This window comes from Syzygium oleosum, unplaced genomic scaffold (assembly GCF_021117445.2).
Source record: "Syzygium oleosum isolate NSW1041296 unplaced genomic scaffold, Sole_v2.1 Sole_v2.12, whole genome shotgun sequence".
Taxonomy (NCBI): Eukaryota; Viridiplantae; Streptophyta; class Magnoliopsida; order Myrtales; family Myrtaceae; genus Syzygium; species Syzygium oleosum.
In genome coordinates, this window is record NW_026607496.1 from 1,938,531 (window position 1) to 1,960,122 (window position 21,592).

General features: G+C 43.8%; 2 protein-coding genes across 3 annotated transcripts; one reads left to right on the plus strand and one right to left on the minus strand.

The window, feature by feature from the left end:
- The first annotated feature begins 2,149 nt into the window (after nt 1-2,149).
- LOC115677047 (uncharacterized) lies at nt 2,150-11,506 on the plus strand. Of its 2 annotated transcripts, XM_056316790.1 has the most exons (6): nt 2,150-2,168; nt 5,939-6,063; nt 6,628-9,879; nt 9,987-10,223; nt 10,395-10,556; nt 10,907-11,506. In XM_056316790.1, exons 2-6 carry the CDS (start codon nt 5,980-5,982, stop codon nt 11,141-11,143), a joined length of 3,972 nt encoding a protein of 1,323 aa, XP_056172765.1. In that variant the 5' UTR covers nt 2,150-2,168; nt 5,939-5,979; the 3' UTR covers nt 11,144-11,506. The 2 variants fall into 2 exon arrangements, with proteins under 2 accessions (XP_056172765.1, XP_030455951.2); XM_030600091.2 differs by lacking the exon at nt 2,150-2,168 and having other exon boundaries at nt 5,891-6,063.
- Nucleotides 11,507-18,842: 7,336 nt separating this feature from the next.
- Nucleotides 18,843-20,986, minus strand: LOC115677235 (scarecrow-like protein 23). Its single transcript, XM_030600366.2, has one exon. The coding sequence runs from the start codon at nt 20,675-20,677 to the stop codon at nt 19,259-19,261; it is 1,419 nt and encodes a 472-aa protein (XP_030456226.1). The 5' UTR covers nt 20,678-20,986; the 3' UTR covers nt 18,843-19,258.
- Between the last annotated feature and the right edge of the window lie 606 nt (nt 20,987-21,592).

Genomic DNA, 21,592 nt, shown 5'->3' on the forward strand with positions numbered 1-21,592 from the left:
ATTACCATAATTCACTGTATATAAAAGAAGAATAACTAAGTCGGCGATCGGATGAATAATCACGAGTTCAGCGCCGGCCGCGAAAATAATTATTTTCAGAATAATTGGCATTGCAGTGGATTTTGGGTCAAAAACCAATGTAGTTATGATGGTTTCAGGTTGCTGCAAGGGTGTAAATGCATATAAAATGTTTTAAAACGGGGCCAAAATGGAATTATGTATAATCTTGATTTTTGGGGGGGGGTTCGATTGGAAAGTTCGATAAAATAGAGGAATGGCTCAAATTACAAAAAGGGCAGAGGGAGTGTCTTTATCAGCCAAAGCCAAAGACGGTCGCCGCCTGACCTGTCTTTCTGGCCGCATGGGGGGAAGGGCGGTTTTGGTCGGCAGCCCCGTGGCCGCCACTTTGAGACCAAAAAGCCAACATTTTCATATTTTGGCATCATTGTCCAATGACCTACATGTCCTCCTCGCCATCCATCAGTCCATGGAGTAAATTGAGAACGTCGACTCGGAGTAGTCTGTTTTCTAACTGGAACGACCTGGTTCGACAAAAGCGGAGAATGATTGCTAGGACGAGAGGATCCGGACAAAGAGCAGCTCTCGATTGACTTTTAGGATGACGAAATGGGTATAAATGAAACGAATTGCGCACTGAGCAGGGTGAGATTTTTTATTTGATTATGTATGTAAACTGAAGTTAACTTATAAGAGAGGTCTTTCGACATAACGTAACAGTAACACTTAGTAGTATTGTAACTCCAATGTTAAACATTCTCAAGTGAGAGCACTATTAGGGTTGGTGGGTTAATCCAAGGGTTTCACAAACATGGCCCGGGGAAAATTGGCCATGCATTCACCACGTCACTGGTTCATTGGAAAGTTTGGGGATTTCCAGTTAAAATGGCATAAATCTAAGGAGTGTATTTGGCTCAGCTTTCCTAAGAACTGTCAAGGAACTTTGGGCCTCTGAAATCCTTGGGGAAAAAGATAGGGCGTCCGGTTAATTTTCTGTTCAACTACTATGGGGAAATGCCAGCATTGGCAAATCTGAAAGCTTAAGGTAGGCTGGATCTTTGGAATGCTATTGTGGGGTTTAATGACTTTTTATTCTTCAAATCTTGTGCTCACTGATAATCGCGTATTCCACTCTTATCCTCTAAAAATACTGTTCATTTTCTTCCTCATACACTATTTTGTGTTCGCTGGTTGTTGACAGCGCTGAGATAAAGATCGTTAAAGTCAAGATCGCGCAAGTCGAGAGTCTAGGATCGCTATGGGTCAAGGTTGAGGTCTAGGGTCGAGCAACTCAGTTCTAGCCCTTTAGCAGCGATTGCCGAGGTTTGACGACCTCCTTCGACACCTTGTGTTCCCTATTAGCTCATGTATCTTGCTTAACCCCTTGATCTTCTGCACGATATACCTCCCATTGTTCATCAGGAATATGTACCGCGGCGATGGATATACGGGTTCGACTTCATCTCTAGGTTCGCGTCTAGGAGGTCTATCACAATCATCAATTGCACCGAGAATGGATATGTTATCGTCGACGAGGATAGTGTCTACTCAAAACACAGATTGGCATTTTGCGGAACCCATTTAACCTAAAATCCTTTGAATTTATGTAGGGGCATTTTGCGAAAAAGTCGAACCAAACGCACCAAAAAGCGCGAGAGAGAGAGAGAGAGAAAGAGACTAATTACTATCGAGCACTCAGCGCATCGATTTTTAGTCAAATGTTCACCTGTAAGCCACCCTAGTGTCATATCAATATCGGGGCGGGGGTTTCTCCCCCAAAAGTAAAAGAGAGGGGCGGTGGAATGACGGCGGATGAAACGCCACCGGCCGGGGGGCAAATGGGTAAAAGCGCAGAAGGAAACAAATGGAAAAGAGCGGCAAGCGCGCAGAGAGACCCCGGCCCCCCTCTCCCCTCCGATGGGGCTGTGGGGGGCGTGGGACCCGCTCGGGTGACCCCACAGCCACTACGAACGAACGAACGCAGTGGACTCCCTCCCCTCCCTCCTTCTTATTCATCTCTCTCTCTCCATTCAATTCCATTCACCAACACCATCACCATCATCTCTCTCCCCCCTGCTCCGCGGCGGCAGCAGCACGGCCCCGATCGGAAACCGCCGGCCGAGACACGAACGGCATCCTCCCTCTCTCAGGCAATCTCTCTCTCTCTCGTTCGTTCCGCTTTGGCCTTTTTTGACCGTTCTGCTGCTCTTCTGCCGCCGTCGCGCACTGTGTGCTGAGCTTTTGGTATCGTCCCCGTATCCGGTGGCGCGATCGCGGTTCCGGTGCCGATCGGTGGCCGGTGAGCGTCGTCCGTCTGTGCTGGTGTCCCCCCCCCCGCGTCCTGCTCGAGCCTTGGCCGCTTCGGGGATAATGATCGCGTCGCGTTCTGTGTGATCTCCCGTCGCGATCGGAATCGCCGGATTTCTAAAACACGGATTGCTGATCGTAGTTCGTTAAGCTTCATTCCGGCGTTCGTGTGTGTGTGTGTGTGTGTATAGTATGTATGTATGCATGCTTATCCGGCTAGATTCTGATCTGCCGCCGGTTTCGCCATCTCCAGTTTCTGCTCCGTGGTTTTTTTTTTTGGGCTTCTCCTTCTCGGTTCGCTTCGGGAAGTCGTGGTCCGATTTCGCCACTCCCTGCGAATCCAAATCAGTTTTCCCCCTGCTTCTTCGCACGATCAATCTCGGTGATTCCGATCCTTCAGTCTCAGAAGCTTTTCTCCTCCTCCTTCTTCTTCTTCTTCGCATCTACAGATTCCCCTTAAATCAGATTCAGTCCTCGGAGATCTTCACACTCGCGCGAGATCTTCTTCTTTCTCCGGCCTTTTTCACTGATCCAGTCACTCGCCGTGGTAGTAGGTGCATGTCACTAATTAAATCGCATCGCGCCATTTCTCGCTTCTCCTCGAAGATCATCCATCTACTTCCGGAATCATCCGCCGCGGCCACTCACTTTCGGTTTCTGCGCTCGTCGGACGAGCGTGTCCCGGAGAGCCTCCGCCGTGACGATGATTAGCTGTTCTCCAGTAGAAGTAACTTTTTCTTTCGGTTAAGCGATGCTAATCGGTCAATTAATCAAAGGAGCTGTCCCCACGCGGTGGAAGAGATCTCGAAATCCATTGAAGAGCGAGAAAAAGAGAAAGCTAAAGGGCTGAAGAAAAAGAGAGAGACCGGGGAATCTGCCCCCATTGATTGTGGGCTCCGCCTACCGTGCTTTCTTTGGTTTATCTGGTGAAATTGCACAGATGGCCACCCCTGGGCTTGTTTTACTTAGACTATTCCTTCTCTTTTTCCCTGGGACCACGCCACCCCCCTGCGAGCTTATGATCCAACTTTTTTTTTGGGGGTCGAATTATGATTTGTTTACATAAACCATAGTCGTGCTTTCCACGTCGCTGAGTCTCTCCCCAAAAGAGAGCGCTGCTTTACCATCCGTGTATTTCTTTCGATCCATTTGGTGTTTTGGTATCATGATAAGTAGCAAAGCCCTTCCTACTGTGTTAAAATGATAGTAAGATATATCGATTTGCCGTAGGGAATGGATCTTCTTGCTGAAAATAGAAAGGTGGTAGGTGTACGTCGCTGTCTTGGCCCTGTCTTAGGTTCGAAATAACCGCGGTCCTTTTTTGGTTTTTTTTTTTTTGTCGCGCATATATGGCGCGTAGCTCACGCTGTACGGTGGAGTTTTCATTTCCAAATGACTTTCTAACATGGGTGACCAAAAAAAGCGGTAATTCAATTGGAAGGAGACGCGGTAACAACGTGAGATCCCCCTTCACATGTATGCGTAGATCACAAGATTGCGGTAGTCTGCGATCACAAGAATTTTTTATTTTATTTTATTAAATATGTTCTGGAGTATAGTGATGCAACATGTGATCTCAGGATATTTTCTATTGATGCTAATCGTATCATTCCTATTTAGAGAGAGCAATTCTTGCTTGCTTCCCATTTTTTTCTCTTGTCGTATTTTCACCTCTAGTCTCGCTGTCTAGTTGGTATCCTCGCACATTGCCGTCGGTCAAAGTCTGGAAAAAGGGTAGCGTTAATTTAGCATGGACCATCTGCTATCTAGCATGATTTGCTCTCGATTTGGTCATTGTAACTTATTGCATGAGATATAGAGTCGTCTTTTTGGGTTATTGAAGGACATAGATTTCTGCCCAAAAATTTGCATAACTTTCTTTCGAAATGCAAAATTAATTGTACTTTCAAGTATTATAAGAAAACTTTTACAAGCTTGTAAATTGCTTTGGATTTTTAATATGTACGTGAAAAGGCTTCGATGGGAGATGGAAAATGGTTGCAGATCTTAAAGCGGTGTACCCTTTAAAGTTTTAAAGTACATGAGACTGGCAGCTAAGAATCTTGAGGAGGTGTCATCGTGGTCTGCGCATGTGTGTCTGATTTGGGTGTGTGAAATTGAAGGGACCCCGCTTTGGATCCCACGTCGCTGTTGTCGGTACGCTGTACAAATCATGGTTGGCATGGTTGGTGCCTAAAATATCCGTGCATTTTGCATGAGCCGAGATCATTCTGTTCTTTAAGATAGTATTTTTAGAGTACAGATCTTGAATTGATTCTTATTTGTTATTTAGTGCGACAAACATGCTTTGGTTTTTCTTTCAATTCAAAACATGTGAAATTTTCAGAAAATGTAAAAATTTGATATATTATTTGATATATAATTTTTTTCGTAGTTTTTGTTGAAATTCGAACCGTATTATATATTTTGGTGGGATGTGGTTAAGTCGAAACAAGCACGGGATTCGAGACAAATGAATTTCTTTCTATTTTCTATTTCAATTGTCCAGATGCAGGTGTACATCTTTTTATGAGTAATGCAGGTGTACAAAATTCAAATTATATTATATTACTGTTATACAAAAATGCAAGTTATATTATACCTCAACGCGTATTTTTTTTGTCTATGAAACTGGAGCGATAGATTATTAGAATTGTTCTACTATATATGTTCGTCACAATTTATGGATTTAATCTGAAAATTGTCATTTCTATGAATTTTTGTATTTATTAATGAATTACCGATAAAATTGTTAAAGAAAGATAAAATGAAGTAGAATATTAATCTACGTATACTATATATATGTGTGTATCTGATTCTTTTAATCATTCTCACTGTATACTTCTGCTTAAAAATAGATAGATGGATCTCTAACTTTTATTTTAACAAACTTCCGAGTATTTTTTTTTTATCAGAGAACTTTTGAGATTTTGTCTGATTCTATGATCCCTAAGAGGTATCATGCCTTTATAATCTTTAACAGTTGGATCGAAAATAAAAAAATCACAACCATCTAGGCTGAGATTTGATGGTTGTGATTTTTCGCATTTTTATCTAAAGGTGAAAGATTATAAAACATGGTACCTCTTAAGGACCGAAAAGACTCACATTATATCTTTATCTTGTTTCTTGGATTTTCTTAGAACATCTTTAGAAAATATAAATGTAAAAGCCTATTTGTTTTCACATCTGATTGTGTCATCTTGTACGAAATATTGTCAGCCCTCCTCTCAATCCAGTTGAATAATGTAATGTCTATTTATTCGTTGTGCTTTTGCTTATTTTATATTAGCATGGCATTGCATTGCATGGAAGCTAATATTAACACCTCATCTTTACTGAACTCGGTACGACTTGGTGCATGTACAATTTTCAATCCATCAACTCATCTAGATTGTATAAATGCCTACGAAATAGTTCGACTGAATATTCCCACAATCTGATGTTCAAATGTCCCGCATGGTAACAAGTTTTGTTTGTTCAAAATTATCAAAGGCCATCATTCGTGGTCATATAAGATCTTTATTAGTTCTCCTAGAATCCATAGTTTGCTATTCTTGTTTTCCAATTATGTTTTGCATAGCTAATTGTAACCTTGGAATGAATTTGCCAGGCACTCTGGACGAAAAAGGGTACTTCTAGCTTCACTTAGAAATGGAAGAAGAGACAACAACCAGTCCAGTTGTTCCTGTCACGAAAGCCATTGATGCAAGCGAGATCAATGCTGATCTTGTTAAGGTAGCTAGTAGACTGCATTCCTCCCCACCCTTTTTTGGCTATACGCCTTATACTATATATTGCTGTTGAATTTACCAACTTTAATATGGGCTTCTCAAGTCACTCACTCACTCTCATTTCCACTTAGCATGTACTTAGGATGAGCTTCCGAACATTCTGCGGATTTATATACTTTGGCTAACTTTGTAGTTCTGATCACCTGTTCTCAGAAAAAGCTAAAGATGGGTAAAGCTATTGCCCTTTGCAACTTCATTTATGGTAATATGGTGATTGCTATCGTTTCCTAGTCAAAGGTTTTTGTGAATTACTCTTGAAAACACAAATCTTAAAGTGACACGTTCCTCCCTTTCTATTAAAATACTGAATTGCCAAGGACAAACCGTCCCTTAGATACAGTTGCCACAATACTTCTGAGCTTTTAGTTTGGAGAGGATCATGAAAGACTATAAAGCTCTAAATGGTTGAGATAAATTAATTTATGGTGTGCAAACAAAGAAAATTGAACCGGAACCTTTGTGAATGCATTCAGTGGTACTTTTATGAATAATGATGATCTTATTCTAGGCTTTAAATGGAGACGTGCCTCCTGTTGCCAAGGAAGGGAAAAAAGAGGAGGAGGAAACTGCCTTGGACGGTGAATTTATCAAAGTAGAGAAAGAGTCGTTCGAAGGGAAGGACGGTCACCACATGGTGGAATCAGCTTCGTCACGGCATGATACATCTTCTCTCGAGAGAAGTTCAAGTAATTCTGTCCGTGAATTGCTAGAAACCCAAGAGAAGATGAAAGAGCTAGAGATTGAATTGGAGAGAGTGGTTGGGGCATTAAAGCATACCGAATCTGAGAATATTCAGTTGAAGGATAAGGTCTCACAAACAAAGGAGCAGTTGGAGATAAGTGGAAAGAAGTATGGAGAGCTTGAACATAATCACAAGAAATTGCAACAGCAGATTATTGAAGCTGAAGAGAAATATGGTCTTGAACTTGGCACTTTGCAGCAGGCATTAGAAGCCCAGGAAGCAAAATACAAGGAGCTGATCAAGGTGAAAGAGGACTTCGATGGTCTTCAACTTGAGCATGAGCACTCAAGGAAGAGGTTGCTAGAGTTGGAGCATGAGCTCCAGTGCTCAGCAGGCGAAGCACGCAAGTTTGAGGAGCTGCACAAAGAAAGTGGTTCACATGCTGAGTCTCAGACGAAGAGGGCCTTGGAGTTCGAACGACTTCTAGAGGTAGCAAAGCTGAGTGCAAAAGAAATGGAGGATCGGATGACTTCCCTGCAGGAAGAAATGAAGGGCCTCTATGACAAGATTGCTGAAAATCAAAAAATGGAAGAAGCGCTTGAGAAAACGACAGCAGAACTTTCTGCTGTCCAGCAGGAGCTGACGCTTTCAAAATCACAAATGCTGGAACTTGAGCAGAGACTTTCTTCGAAGGAAGCTACTATAACTGAATTGACGCAGGAGTTGGACCTTATAAAGGCTTCTGAATCTCAGCTGAAGGGAGATCTTACAACCCTTCAGGATACTTTGGAATCTACGAAGGATGGTCTTCAAGCGAAGGTTAAAGAACTGGAGCAGATGACATTAAAGCTGGAGGAGGAAATGAATATGAGGGGAACATTTGAAGGTCAGTTAAAAGCCCAGGAGGTACAGATTTTAGATGTGCAAGAAAAGTTGGCGAAAGTAGTCACCGAGAAAGAAGCTATTGCGGTAACTATGGGCGATCTCAATGCTAATATGGCACTCATGAAGGATCTCTGTGCAGAACTCGAAAGCAAATTGAAGCTATCAGAAGACAACTTCTCCAAAGCAGATTCTCTTCTGTCTCAGGCATTGTCAAATAATGGAGAACTTGAGCAGAAGTTGAAATCCTTGGAAGAGCTCCATAGTGCTTCTGTAGATGCAGCAGCAGCAGCTACACAGAGGAATGTGGAGCTTGAGAGTATTGTTCAAGCTTCGACTGCAGCAGCGGAAGAAGCAAAGGCCCAAGTGAAAGAGCTAGAGCCGCGTTTTCTAGCAGCAGAACAGAAGAACAAGGAGCTGGAGGGACAGTTGAATTTGGCAGTACAGAAAAGCAATGATGCAGAGAGAGAACTGGAAGACTTTGCTGCTAAGGTGTCAGAACTCACTGCCACACTGAGAGAATTGGAGGGGGGAAGGGAACAACAAAGTACTTTAATACAGGAATACCAGGATAAAATTAACCAGTTAGAAGCTTCCCTGAGCCATTCATCTACGAGACATTCCGTACTTGAAGAGGAGTTGAAGAGCATTTCGGGAAAATGTGCTGAACACGAGGACCGTGCCAAAATGACCCATCAGCGTAGCCTTGAGTTGGAAGATCTGATTCAGATCTCTCACTCCAAAGCAGAGGATTCAGGCAAAAAGGTAAGTGAATTGGAATTGTTACTTGAAACAGAGAAATACAGAATTCAGGAGCTTGAAGAACAGATGAGTTCTTTGGAAAAGAAATGTGCTGATGCAGAGGCAGATTCCAAGAAAGTCTCTGACAAGGCATCCGAACTAGCATCAGAAGTTGAGGCATTCCAAGCAAGGTCTTCAAGCTTGGAAATTGCACTGCAAACAGCTCAGGAGAAAGAAAAAGAGCTGATAGAGTGTTTGAATGTGGCTACAGAGGAGAAGAAAAGGTTAGAAGATGCATCAAGCAGTTCCGCTACAAAGCTTGCTGAATCAGAAAATCTTTTAGAGCTTTTGAGGGATGAATTGAGTCTGACACAGGAGAAGCTAGAGAGCATAGAGAGCGATCTCAAGGCTTCTGGATTTAGAGAGAGTGAAGTCCTGGAAAAGCTTAGGCTTGCAGAGGAGCAAATGGAGCAACAAGTGAAATTGTTGGAACAAACTACATCGAAACATTCGGAGCTCGAATCCTTGCATCAATCTGTAACTCGGGATTTCGACCTGAAACTCCAAGAAGCAATGACAAGCTTCTCCAGTAGAGATTCTGAGGCAAAATCTTTATTTGAGAAACTGACAATTCTTGAAGACCAAGCAAAAGGTTATGAAAGTCAAGCTGCTGACGCATCGGGAAAATCAGCCTCTTTGAAGGAAGAATTGGATCAGAGCGTGATGAAAGCGGCTCTTTTGGAGGTTACAGTTGAGGAACTCAGAAAGCAGATCGTGGAAGCTGAAAATAAGGCTTCACAATCCCTTTCAGACAATGAGCTGTTGGTTGAGACTAACGTCCAACTCAAGAACAGGGTGAATGAACTCCAGGAATTACTGAATACAGCAATTTTTGAGAGGGAAGCCACTGCTCAGCAGCTTGTTTCGCATGTCAGTGACATTAACAACCTGAAAGATCAGCACTCTAGAGCTATAGAACTTCATACAGCTAGCGAAACTCGCATGGTGGGGGCAGAGAAGCAGTTGCAAGAAGCTGAACTCAGGTTCAGTCAGAAAGATGCAGAAGCTAAAGAGTTAAATGAGAAGCTCATTGTGCTAGAAGGCCAAATAAAAGCGTTTGAAGAACAAGCTTGTGAAGTATCTACAGCTATTGAAAAGCAAAAGGTTGAGCTGGAAGAGACTCTATCGAAGTTGAAGCATTCGGAAGATGTTGTTGAGGAACTACAGGCCAAGTCAAGTCAGGCACAGAAGGAGAATGAAGGGTTAGCTGAGGCCAACCTAAAGCTTGCTGAGGAATTGGCTGCTTATGAAGGTAAACTCAATGATTTACAGGTGAAATTTTCAGCAGCAGTAGCTGAGAAGGATGAAGTTTCCGAACAGCTTCAATCATCAAAAAAAGCACTGGAAGAGTTGGAACTGCAGCTTACTACAGAGGGGCAATCACTGAAATCTCAGGTCTGATGTTCTTATCTCAGCATATCATATCAATTGGTCCCAGGGAGGAATTTTCTTAAATGGTTTTTCGTGACGGAAGTTTTGTTTTGTTTCGTTTTATTCTATAGATAAATTCGCTAATGGAAGAGAAGAACTTGCTTGGTGAAACATATGGCCATTCCAAGAAAGAACTTGAATCTTTGATGTTCCAGCTGGAAGAACGAGTAAAGGAGAAGCAGACAAGTGAAGATACTTTAAAATGTGAAATCGTTAATCTTAAGGCTGAGATCCTGGAGAATTCTGCGCTGCAAACTCGTCTCAAGGAACTTGAAGAGAAGATCGCTGAGAAGTCCATTACTGAAGAGGTTAGGAAATCTGAGTACCGTTTATTTTTTCTAATTCACGTGAGGTCACAGAAAGCCACCAGCAAGACTAGTTAGCTAGGAATAGGCGTCTTTTGCCATACTTCAAAGTACCTCTTTTGACTGGAGATTTGGACCAGTATTAAATGGAGTTTGTGTTATTCAATGGGACAGAGGGAACGAGCGGATGCAGAAATACTCGTGGAACGAGAAGCATCTTTAAAGGAGTCCCTTGAAAAACTTCAAGAGAAAAGCAAAGCGGTTGTAACTCTGGAGCAGCAAGTCGCCGAGCTCGATCACAAATTACGACAAGCGGAAGCTAAACTACTAGAAAAGGTCGGTTTCTTCCGAGAAAAGAAAAGTCATTTTTTTTAGGATGAAGCCATCCAATATAACAGGAAAAATACGATTCAGTGCAAATTCATGCCACGCTGCGGTAAACTGAGTGTAAGTGCATTCAAACAAGTTGCTGCACACCGAAGAGGAGGGGGTCATATGCAACTGAAAGTATATATGAGTTGGCCTCAAATCCTCTTCTTTCCATAACGTCCTCGAGCGACAATGCACTTTCTTTGTAATATGTGTGGATTGTCAGCATTGACATACCGTGTCCCAGTAATGATTTGTTTGTGTTCCGACTACCTCGGTTTGGTTTCCTTGCTGACAATCGCGTCTTATTTTTGCAGGAGACCGCTGGTAGTGAAGTCGAGGTAAAGTCCAGGGATATTGGATCCCCCGTCTCAACCCCATCCAAAAGGAAGAACAAGAAAAAGACCGAACCATCCTCTTCTCCGGCTGCCTCAACCTCTTCACAGACGCAGGCTCAGGCCCATGACGCTTCCCCTGCCATGACCTTCAAGTTCATTCTCGGAGTCGCCCTCGTCTCCGTCGTCCTCGGGATAATCCTGGGGAAACGGTACTAGCTCGGACTCGTCCCCGCCAAACGGGAAAGGTTTGCTGTCTCGGTTTGAAGTTTTGATATTTGGGTTTTCCTCATTGCGAATTTATTCCTCTATTGTTTCGTTTTTAGCCTGTTTCGGTAAGCACGGGTTGCTGGATGAGCCTGTTTCCGCATGGTTTGTAGTCGTAGCGTTGAAGCTGGTTTTTTTTTTTTGTTTTTTGGTCGGAAGGTCGAAGCTGGTTAGGGAATCTGTTTTTTCATTTATTTCCCTCGCCCTAATGCACAGAGAAAGGGGTCTCTCCTGGATTTGATTGATGCATTGCTGTTGGTTGTATGTAGCCCTTCCTGATTATTCTCCTGAATGTGATTAAGTTCTTTTTGAGTATTTCATCCGTTAAGTTATGGAGAAAAAGTAAAAAAAAGAATAAAACTAATATTTTGGAAATTTCGCCATCCATTTGAATATGCTTTCCAAATTAAGTGGGTACTCTAAATTTTGTCAAATTACATCAACTAACGTGTATTTCAGCACAAACTTGTCTGATTTTTGCAATGACCACTGGCTTATTGTATGGTGTTGAAATTTTGCAAAACCAAGATCGTTACTCAGTGGCATTTTCGGTTTCTCAAATCTCCTTTCTTCTAAAGCTCGACCGGTGTATCGAATAACCTTCTTACGACGAGTCCGGAGTCGACCCCCAACTCACTTTTCAGGGCGATCACCAAAGAACCAAACACCTCAAATACCCAATGTGGTCAAACTTAGTTCGACACAAGCCCGAAAACGAACTTCTACACGGCGATTTCCGACGGAATTGTAATGGAGGAAAGTAACACTTGCACTAGATGGAAAAGTTTGTATCTTCTCTTGGACATTCCGAAGTTAAGCGGTCAAATATGTCTCATGGACGAGAGTTTTTGTTTTAAGCATGAAATGGCTCTTGGATAAAGTTGAGGTAAGAGACACCATTCGGTGGCCGAGGCATGCATACAAACTCCCACACCCACCTCAAAAGGAAGTAGATATTGTGTGGTGGTTGCCTTTTGCTTAATCAGTGATGCTAGTGCCCGTCTGGGACCATCTGCCCCATCCTATCTGGCTGAAACTAACTAAAATCACCCCAAGAGAATTTATCAAAGTCCTCTCAAATTCCTCACTGTGAGTGGTTTAGGGCTAGATGCTCATGTGATGATCTAATCGGATTCAGACACCGACTTAAATTGTGTTGGGTTTCGAGTCGTTTGTCATCGCGCCGTGTTGAGTTCATGTTTTCGCGAATGTTTCCCATCCGCTTGCTCCGCACAAACGAGATTGCAACGGTTAAAGCGACCATTTGGTCGTGCAAAATGCAATGAATTCGAACCCGCCCATCGGTTTAAATGGACTAAATAGGTTTGTATGGAATTCTTGTATGCCTGCTTATTTTGAATAGGATGTTCCTACATCGTTATCCGGGGTACTTTAGAATATCCCACGGTGACGTCATGCACGGCGCCGTCCGTGATTAAGGAAAGGGATCCGCCCCGCCCTGTGTTGCTCTTTAGTTTAACGAAAGAAAATTATAATTGGAAGCATAATATATGTACAACTATTGCCTGTTCCAAAGGATAAGGTCATCTGATGAGCCATCACCCGTAGTAATGATTTCATTAATTTTTCTGTATTAAAAGGGTCATTTGATTCATGAGCACTATTATATTTTAGAAAAAATTATTCAAAAAAAATCCTAAACATACTGTACGACGGCCAATTCATTCTAAACTTTTTGATTTGGACAGTTTAATCATAAAATTTTTTGGCGGTTTTGTCAATCTTGGCCGAGAATTCGCTAACGTGGATATCGACCATCTTATATGTTGTGGCCCGACACTCCTCACGTGAATCGATTTTTACAATTTTTTTTCCTTTTTCTTTATTTCCTATTTCCTTCCGCCAGACGTAGGGCCTCGGTGATGGTAGGTGGAAGGCGAGACGCCATCACCCTGGCGAGGGCTTGCGAGCCCTCGCTTGTTGCCAGGGACCTTTGCCAGTCATCGTCAAGGCCTTGACGACCAATAGAGGGAAATAGGAAAAAAGAAAAAGGAAAGGAAAGAAAAGAAAAGAAAAGGAAAAATCAGATTTTTTTTCTAGAAAAAATTACAAAAATCGTCCACGTCAGCGCCAGGTATGTCACATATGATGATTGGCATCCAAGTTAGCGAACTCCAGACAAAATCAGCCGGAAGGACTACATTGGAAAATCATCGAAAGATTTAGAACTAAATTGGCTCAATTGAAAAGTCTAAAATGAATTGGCCGTCGTACAATTAGTTTATGACTTTTTAGATAATTATCTCTTATATTTTGATTTCCAACACAAGAAAGAGCTCACAACTGAGTTGAGGTGATTGGTTCCTAGGCCGGTTCCTACCTTGAAAATGAGAATCGCTCACTGGTTACTAAACCCACCCAAGAGCCTAACCACTGGTTCGGTCCAGTTTTCGGGTGGGTCCATAGAACTGGCTGTGACATTTCAAGGATTATCGCATTATCGGTTCTAGGTGGCATTTCATCAAACATACTGTGTGTATTGTATGAGGAGTAAAACAAGGCCTTAGCAAACTCGGTTTTGAATCCTAACTTATACGGAAACAAGTCGGTGTGCATGAAAGCTATGAAATACACTTCGATCATGAGCGAAATAGTCTGAAAGAAGAGAAATGATTTCTCGGCCAAAATAGAACGACACCAAGTATAACAAGACATTCGTTCTTACATGGTTAATGAGTGGAACCGAGGCTACAGCTGACCATTATATCACTCGGAAATTTCGGCCGTGAAATAGAGAAAGACGGGAGAGACCAGTCGCAGCTACTTCGGAGACATGATTTTCAGTCACGGATAAAGATCGAACAGAGATCTTGCCAGGAGGCGTTCCTAGTAGCAATTATGGATTTAGCTAGCGCAAGCAAGATCCGGGAAGCGTCACTTGTGAAGATGAGCAACGGTTACGAAGCTTCAAATGTGAACTTGCTTCGAGTTCCTGCAGCCAAGAATAGGGGCGAACGGGGGGGTTTACCATGACGGCCAAACGGCGGATTTGAGGGTGATGGGAAGAAAAAATCCGAGAAATTGTTGACGAAAATCCAAACCTTGCTTTGATTTCCCTCTGAGCGAGTGAGGTTGCCAGAGGAGCGATTCGTGTCCTGAGCGGAGAGCGAGGATGCAACCTGCGAGCAACGAGAGCGAGTAGCGAGAAAGAGCGTGAGAGTGTGGTACTCTAACTAGTAATTAGGATTTTGATACATAAGAATTAATATACTCGATCCAGTTCGGGCGGGTAGTTTCACGCCTGGAACTGGGAACGGCCCCTGACCAATTCGGTCCGGTTCGGGTCCGAATCGATTCTTTTGCTCACTCCTGCAGCTGAGCTCTGAATGAATTAGCATGTTTGGAGGGATTTACCTTCTTTACATGCTTATTTTAGCAAACTTCTTAATCCCCCAAATCCCTCTAAAAGTGAGGTGATTTTGAGAGGTTTGAGATCAACTAGCGTTTTTGTTGGTCTTCTTTTTTCTTTAGAAGATATTGCATTTCCTTTCTTTTCCCTTCAACTCTCCTATTCTCAACCAAATAGCTCATAGTGTTAATCCTTATATTTTCTCTTCCTGAGAGGTTACTAGGATTATTTATCTTCCTTTCGTGTCACTCTATACGCTCCTTTTAATTTTGTCCAATATTTATGGGTTTCTTAATTTTTCTTTTTGATAAATAACGTGAAGAGGAGGGAAGGACAGAGGTTTAATTTGCTTTGGATAACTACATCTTTTGTGACATCCCAAGTAACACATCATATGCTTGTGAGATCTTACAATGTTATTCATAAGCAAGATCTACACTCAAATAACCACTCACTCTAGTGGTTATTTGAGTACTTTGAGGACTTGCCTCACATAAAACGGCCTAAGTTGTTGCAGATGATGTCAAAATATATGTATGGTTCATAGAGAAATAGGTTGGGAAAAGCACCAAAAAAGTAAAATTTTTTTTATTGTATTGATATAAATTCAATCTTAACCTTTCAATTGGACCAATTTAATCATAAACATTTTCACATTGCTATTAATTGTCCATCCACCAATTTAGGTCGGAAATCGAGTGGATGACTGCCGTCTTACGCGATATGCCATCGACATAGACATTTTAAATAATACTTTAATAAATTTTGTTCTTTTCTATTTTTTTTTTGCACTTCTTTCTTTCTTTTTTTTTCTTTCTTATTTTGGCTGGTGAGGGTCGCCGGGCGAGGGTGCGGCTGATGAGGCTATGATGGCCTTGCCTAGGGCCATCATGGCTCCACTAGCTTTGGGCAAGGGCTTGTTGGCCCTTGCCCAGTGGCCCATGAGGGTCGTGGCGACCCTTGCTAGGCAAAATGAAGGAAAAAAAAGAAAGAAAAAGAAAAAAATAATAAGAAAAGAAAAAAATTATAAAAAGTTCAAAATATTATTAAATAATATCTATGTTTGTGTCACCCACGCCCACGTAGTACGATCGACGTCCACGTCGCGTGATTTTCTGTTTAAATTGGTCGGATGGATTGAATTTATACTAATGTAAAAAGCTTACGACTAAATTGACCGATTGAAATGTTTATGACTGAATTTGTACAAATACTGAGAGGTCAATGATTTTTTTTGTACTTTTCCCAAAATAGGCCCATAACAAATTCGATGAAATCGAGAAGTGATTGATGAGGCTAGAGAGCTCGAAAAGGTGCAACCTAATGGGCTTCTAGGACGGTAAAGGTGTGGGAATGGATCAAGTTGAACATCGAATAAGGGGAGTGTTGCTAGACGAAATGTGTCAACCTTGACGAGGACATCAGTGGTTCAAGAGGGAATTTGTGACACCCCAATTCCAACATTAGACGGACGAGGTCTTTGCGATATTATTCATAACTAAGATCCACTTTTCATATGGTCACCAACTTGTGTTGTTATTCCTACTCCTGGTAGAAAATTGAATCGACAAATTCTTAGGGAAAATTATCAAAAAAGTCTTAAACCTTTGCGGTTGACCAATTCAGTCATAAACATTTTCACATTGCTATTAATTCAGTCCATCCAGCCAATTTAGGTCGGAAATCACTGAAGTGGATGTCTGCCGTCTTACGTGATATGGCCGATACCGACATAGACATTTTAAATAATACTTTAATAAATTTTTTTCTTTTCTCTTTTTTTTTTGTACTTTTTCTTTCTTTTTTTTTTTTTCTTATTTTGGCTGGTGAGGGTCGCCGGGCGAGGGTGCGGCTGATGAGGCTATGATGGCCTTGCCTAGGGCCATCATGGCTCCACTAGCTTTGGGCAAGGGCTTGTTGGCCCTTGCCCAGTGGCCCATGAGGGTCGTGGCGACCCTTGCTAGGCAAAATGAAGGAAAAAAAAGAAAGAAAAAAGAAAAAATAATAAGAAAAGAAAAAAAATTATAAAAAGTTCAAAATATTATTAAATAATATCTATGTTTGTGTCAGCCCCGTGCTACGTGAGGACGATCGACGTCCACGCGAGGACGCCCGACGGCCGCTCGCCATGGCATGGCGAGCTCAAATTGGTCTGACGGATGAATTTATATTAATGTAAAAAAGCTTACAACTAAATTGACCGATTGAAATGTTTATGACTAAATTTGTATTAATATAGTAGGTCAAGCACTTTTTTTTTTGTACTTTTCCCAAAATAGGCCCATAACAAATTCGATGAAATCGAGAAGTGATTGATGAGGCTAGAGAGCTCGAAAAAGGTGCAACCTAATGGGCTTCTAGGACGGTAAAGGTGTGGGAATGGATCAAGTTGAACATCGAATAAGGGGAGTGCTGCTAGACGAAATGTGTCAACCTTGACGAGGACGTCAATGGTTCGAGAGGGAATTTGTGACACCCCAATTCCAACATTAGACGGACGAGGTCTTTGCGATATTATTCATAACTAAGATCCACTTTTCATATGGTCACCAACTTGTATTGTTATTCCTACTCCTGTTAGAAAATTGAATCGACAAATTCTTAAGAACGGATCAAGAAAACTCAACGCAACTATTCCACTTCTTGAATAACCCAAAGAAGGGTCTTGTTTTGCACTATTTTGGATACGAAAATACTAGAGAAATTGATCGAGAAGTGGTCTTTTTGAAGGCTCGACACAAATGAAGCCGCTTCAATCGCTGCGTCTTCTTTCAATGGCACTTTGCGAACACGGCCAAACTTTATAGGGCTAATCAATTGAAGTTTCTCCTCAATATCCTGCACGTCTTGGAAGAAACGTCTTGACACATTCGAAGTGTTTGGACTAAACGATGATTTTGACATATGGTAGTCAATTCTTTGAGTAAATGCCTGATAATAATAACTGATATAAGGGGGCCAAGACTCAATTGTTCACTAAATGTATAGAATGAAAATGTCAATTGTCTTATCGATTTGGGGTCATAGACGTCATATGTTCAAATCCCATCAGTACTTACACCCGAAATCATGCTCACCGATGGGCATACCAAGGATAAAGTCATTAATTATTATTTTTTTTCCCGTGTCGTTTGTGGACTCTCGAGCGATCGAATCAAGACGGAAGCTCTGTCTCCCTTCGGACACGTTCCATCAATCGAACCTGAAATTTGAATAGCTAATTTCTTGGACACGCACCAGTTTAATCTCGATAATGAACTTCCGTTGCGACGAAAGCAAAGATTGCACAACCTTACTTTTCCAAGATCGTACGAATCCCCACAAAAAGGGAGAGGAAAAAGGAGAATTCAATCACATTGCTCCCCTAAATATAGGCCAAACTCCAAAAAAAAGCACCAACTTTATGTCAAGAAACAATTTTGATCCGAACTTTTTTTTATCCCATAAAAAAACACTTACTTTAGGTCGAGTGACAATTCTGGCCTCAATTTTTTTTTGTCTCATAAAAAATCACCGACTTTCATCATGATCCCAAATCTGGCCCCCCGTTGACTTTCACCATTGTTTGAGAAAGAAGGTTATGGTGGTGAGCTTGGCGAATCTCGTTCATGGCGTCTGTCGACAGGCTGTGGTCAGTTTCAGATTGCGTTTGGCCAGAGAGATTCAATCTGGAGATATTTTTGATTTGTCGGTGAAGTAAAGGAGACGAACAGTTTCACCGTTATTTTTCAAATTGTGGCTTAGAGAATAAGACAATAAATATTACTTTAAATCCAGTCAGCAATCCATGTGGATTTATTGCTAGTGTGGAATGGTTAAGTTAGATAATCAATGGTTCTAAGTCAATGGGAGCAAGATTTGAGATTTAAGTGAAAATTGGTGCTCTTTTACGAGATAAAAAAAAGTTGGGGCCAGAATTATCCCTCGACCTAAAGTTGGTGCTTTTTTACTGAACAAAAAAAAGGTTCGAGCCAAAATTGTCCCTTGACCTAAAATTGGTATATTTTTACAGGACAAAAAAAAAATTCGGGCCATAATTGTCTCTCGATCTAAAATTGGTGTTTTTTTTTTTTTTTGAAATTAACCACCTAAATATATGGAAAAGGGACCAAATCTGTGAATCCCCGGAAGTTGGGGGGGGGGGGGTGTGCTTTCTTTGTTTTACGTAAGAACAGAAATTTTGATTCTTTATTCCTAAAATTCAGGAGCTATTAAATAATTTATAAATAAAAAATAAAAAAAGACGCTTTTGGCCTTTCACAAAATTGGGTTTTACTTTCCTCTTTTTTTTTTTTACCCGACAAATAAATACAATTTGCCAAACTATCCCTCCTCCTCCTCCAAAGAATTACAACACCAAAAGCGAACAAGATTGGCCCAATCCCCCGCTTCCGAATCACCGTTGTCCGTACGCTATTCCGCCTACCATTCGAGCCTCCCGAGGAACTATCGGGTGCCCTCGACCGTACGGTAGCGTCCATGCACCGCCGCCCGCATCACCGATCACGGAGCCGAAATCTCGCGGGGTTTTCCTTGCCCTTTATTACAAGCTTCGGAATCGACGGGGGTTGGACGCTCGCTCGTTTATTTAAATGAACGCCCGTGTCGTATTCCAGCATTGCCCGCGGAGACTCCGTCGTGGCCGTCCGATCTTGCGGGGGTTCGGGGTAAAAAACAAGAAGAAGGAAAAGGTAAGATCAATCCGACGGCTGCCACGCGGACGCGGTCAACAGCGAGAGGTCCTTCCAGCCCAGCTTCAGGCAGCCGCCCTCCTCCACCAGCGTGTAGCCCTTCCACGGGAACATCCCGAGCAGCAGCCCGGCCTGCGCCGCCGGGTTGCCCGCCAGCGACACGGGCCGGAACCCGACCCGCCGGAGCTCCTCCCCCCACCGCTCCACCTTCACCTCCCCGGTCCGCTTCGGCCCGCCGACGGCCACGATGTTCCTGATCTCGCACCCCAGCAGCTGCTGCTCCACCACGTGCCGCTCCACGCTGTCACCGCCCAGCCCGTCGCCGAGCGCGTCGAAGAGGGCGCTGTAGTAGTGGAGCGCCTCCACGAACCGCCCGAGGAAGTTGCCGCCGTGGCTGAGGTCCTGCTCCACGGTGGTGATCAGCTTCGGCCGCAGCAGCGTCAGCAGCCGCAGCGTGGCCAGGTCGCTGCCGGTGATGTCGTAGAGGCAGTGGTGCATCCAGTGCACCACCACGGCCTCCCCCGGGCGGACGGCGAGGCGGCCCGGGTCGGCCAGGCTCCCGATCTTGCCCTCCACCGGGTTGAACTCGAAGGGCAGGCCGAGGGAGCTCGCGAAGTCGGCCAGCCGGCGGCCGGTGGAGTCGAGCAGCTCGGAGCAGGACCCGAACCCGGTGATCCGGATGGACCGGATCTTCCGGGTCCGGGAGGCGAGGATGTGGAACAATCCGGGCCACTGGAGGCCCTGCATTATGTCGAGGTCGATGACGTGGACGCGATCCTCGCCGTCCAGGGCCTGGAAGATGGCCTGGTTGGCGGTGAAGTGGGAGAACTTCACCAGCGGCGAGATGGAGTTGTACGCCTGGAGCGCCTGGAAGATCCGCTGCGACTGGGCGAGGGTCAGGTCCCGGGCGGCGAGCGGCGCGTAGGACCCGAGGCACGAGCTGACCACGCGCGCCTGCAGCGCGTGCGCGAAGTAGGCCGCGACCCGCTCCGGCGAGGACCCGAACGGCGACGAGAGGACGGAGATCTCCGGGAGGAGGTCGTTGGCGTCGTCCAGGTTGTCCATGGCGACGCACTCGGCGCACTGGAGGAGGAGCCCGAGGAGCCTCAGCCCGTCGCACTCCCCCTCGTCCACCGCCGCCGCCGCCTCCTCCCGCTCCTGGTCGGCCTCCTCGGCGGCCTTCTCCCCGGAGGCGGAGGCGCCGGCGGCGGCGTCGTCGTCCGCGCCCGAGAAGTTGGGCCGCTTGGAGGGGGGGCGATCGTCGGCGGAGGAGGAGGGGGTATCGGCGCCGGGGAGGTCCCGGTCGCGGTCGGCGCGCTTCCCCTTCATGGAGGTGGAGGAGGGGGAGGAGGAGGAGGGGCGGAGGAGGAGGTTCGGGGTCGAGGAAGTGATGGGTGGTTGAGGGACTAGCGAGCTCCGAAGCATGATCGATTGGGGTGGGGGTCTCAAGGTGCTAGAGAGAGAAAGAGGTGGGTGCGGATAGAGAGAGAAAAAGCGGGAACTGTCAGGGAGAGAGAATCGAAAGGAGGGGAAGAAGAGGTTCTGGGGAAGCTTTCGTGTTGGGGTGGGGCGGGAGGAACAAATCCGGGAGAGAAAGACAAGCCGAGTTTGTACAGAGAGAGTTGCAGAGATGTTGGTGTCAGGGTCAGAGCTGTAACATGGAGAAGATAGGGAGATAGAGAGAGGGAGATGGGTGGTGGTGGCCGGTGGAAGATGAATGATGTGGGGGGGTTGATAATTCAACCTATCGTTCCTCCAATGGTAAATATCAACCCCCTCACAAAATAAAAAAAAAAATTATGATAAATGTGACACTGATGCTCTACTATGCTCCAATAATTACTCCATTAATCGACACATGATTAATCGTCGAGACATCGTTATCGAGGGACAATCGAAAAGAATTTCGCACCGTCGCAATGGCATTTTCGAACTTTCGATTCGTTCAATATGACCATTTCATTATTACTAAATGTTCAGTCCGGTCCCTAAACTTTGAATTTGTTCAATCTAGTCACTCGACTCTCTATGACATTGGGTTCAGAGTTTAGGGACTATTCGTGTCATTTTCTCTATTATCGGGATACTTATTAAATTTATAAGGCGACGTGACAAATTGTTATTTAGTATTCGATGGGTATATGCCGATTTGCCAACTTATGTAACCGCTTGCAATTTACTGTGATGTTTCGTATATTAATCTAGTACACTAGTCTTAATATTCTTTAGGGTTAATACCACGAAAAAACTTCAAACTGGTATATCTGCGACTTGCAATTTACTGTGATGTTTCGTATATTAATCTGGTACACTAGTCTTAATATTCTTTAGGGTTAATAT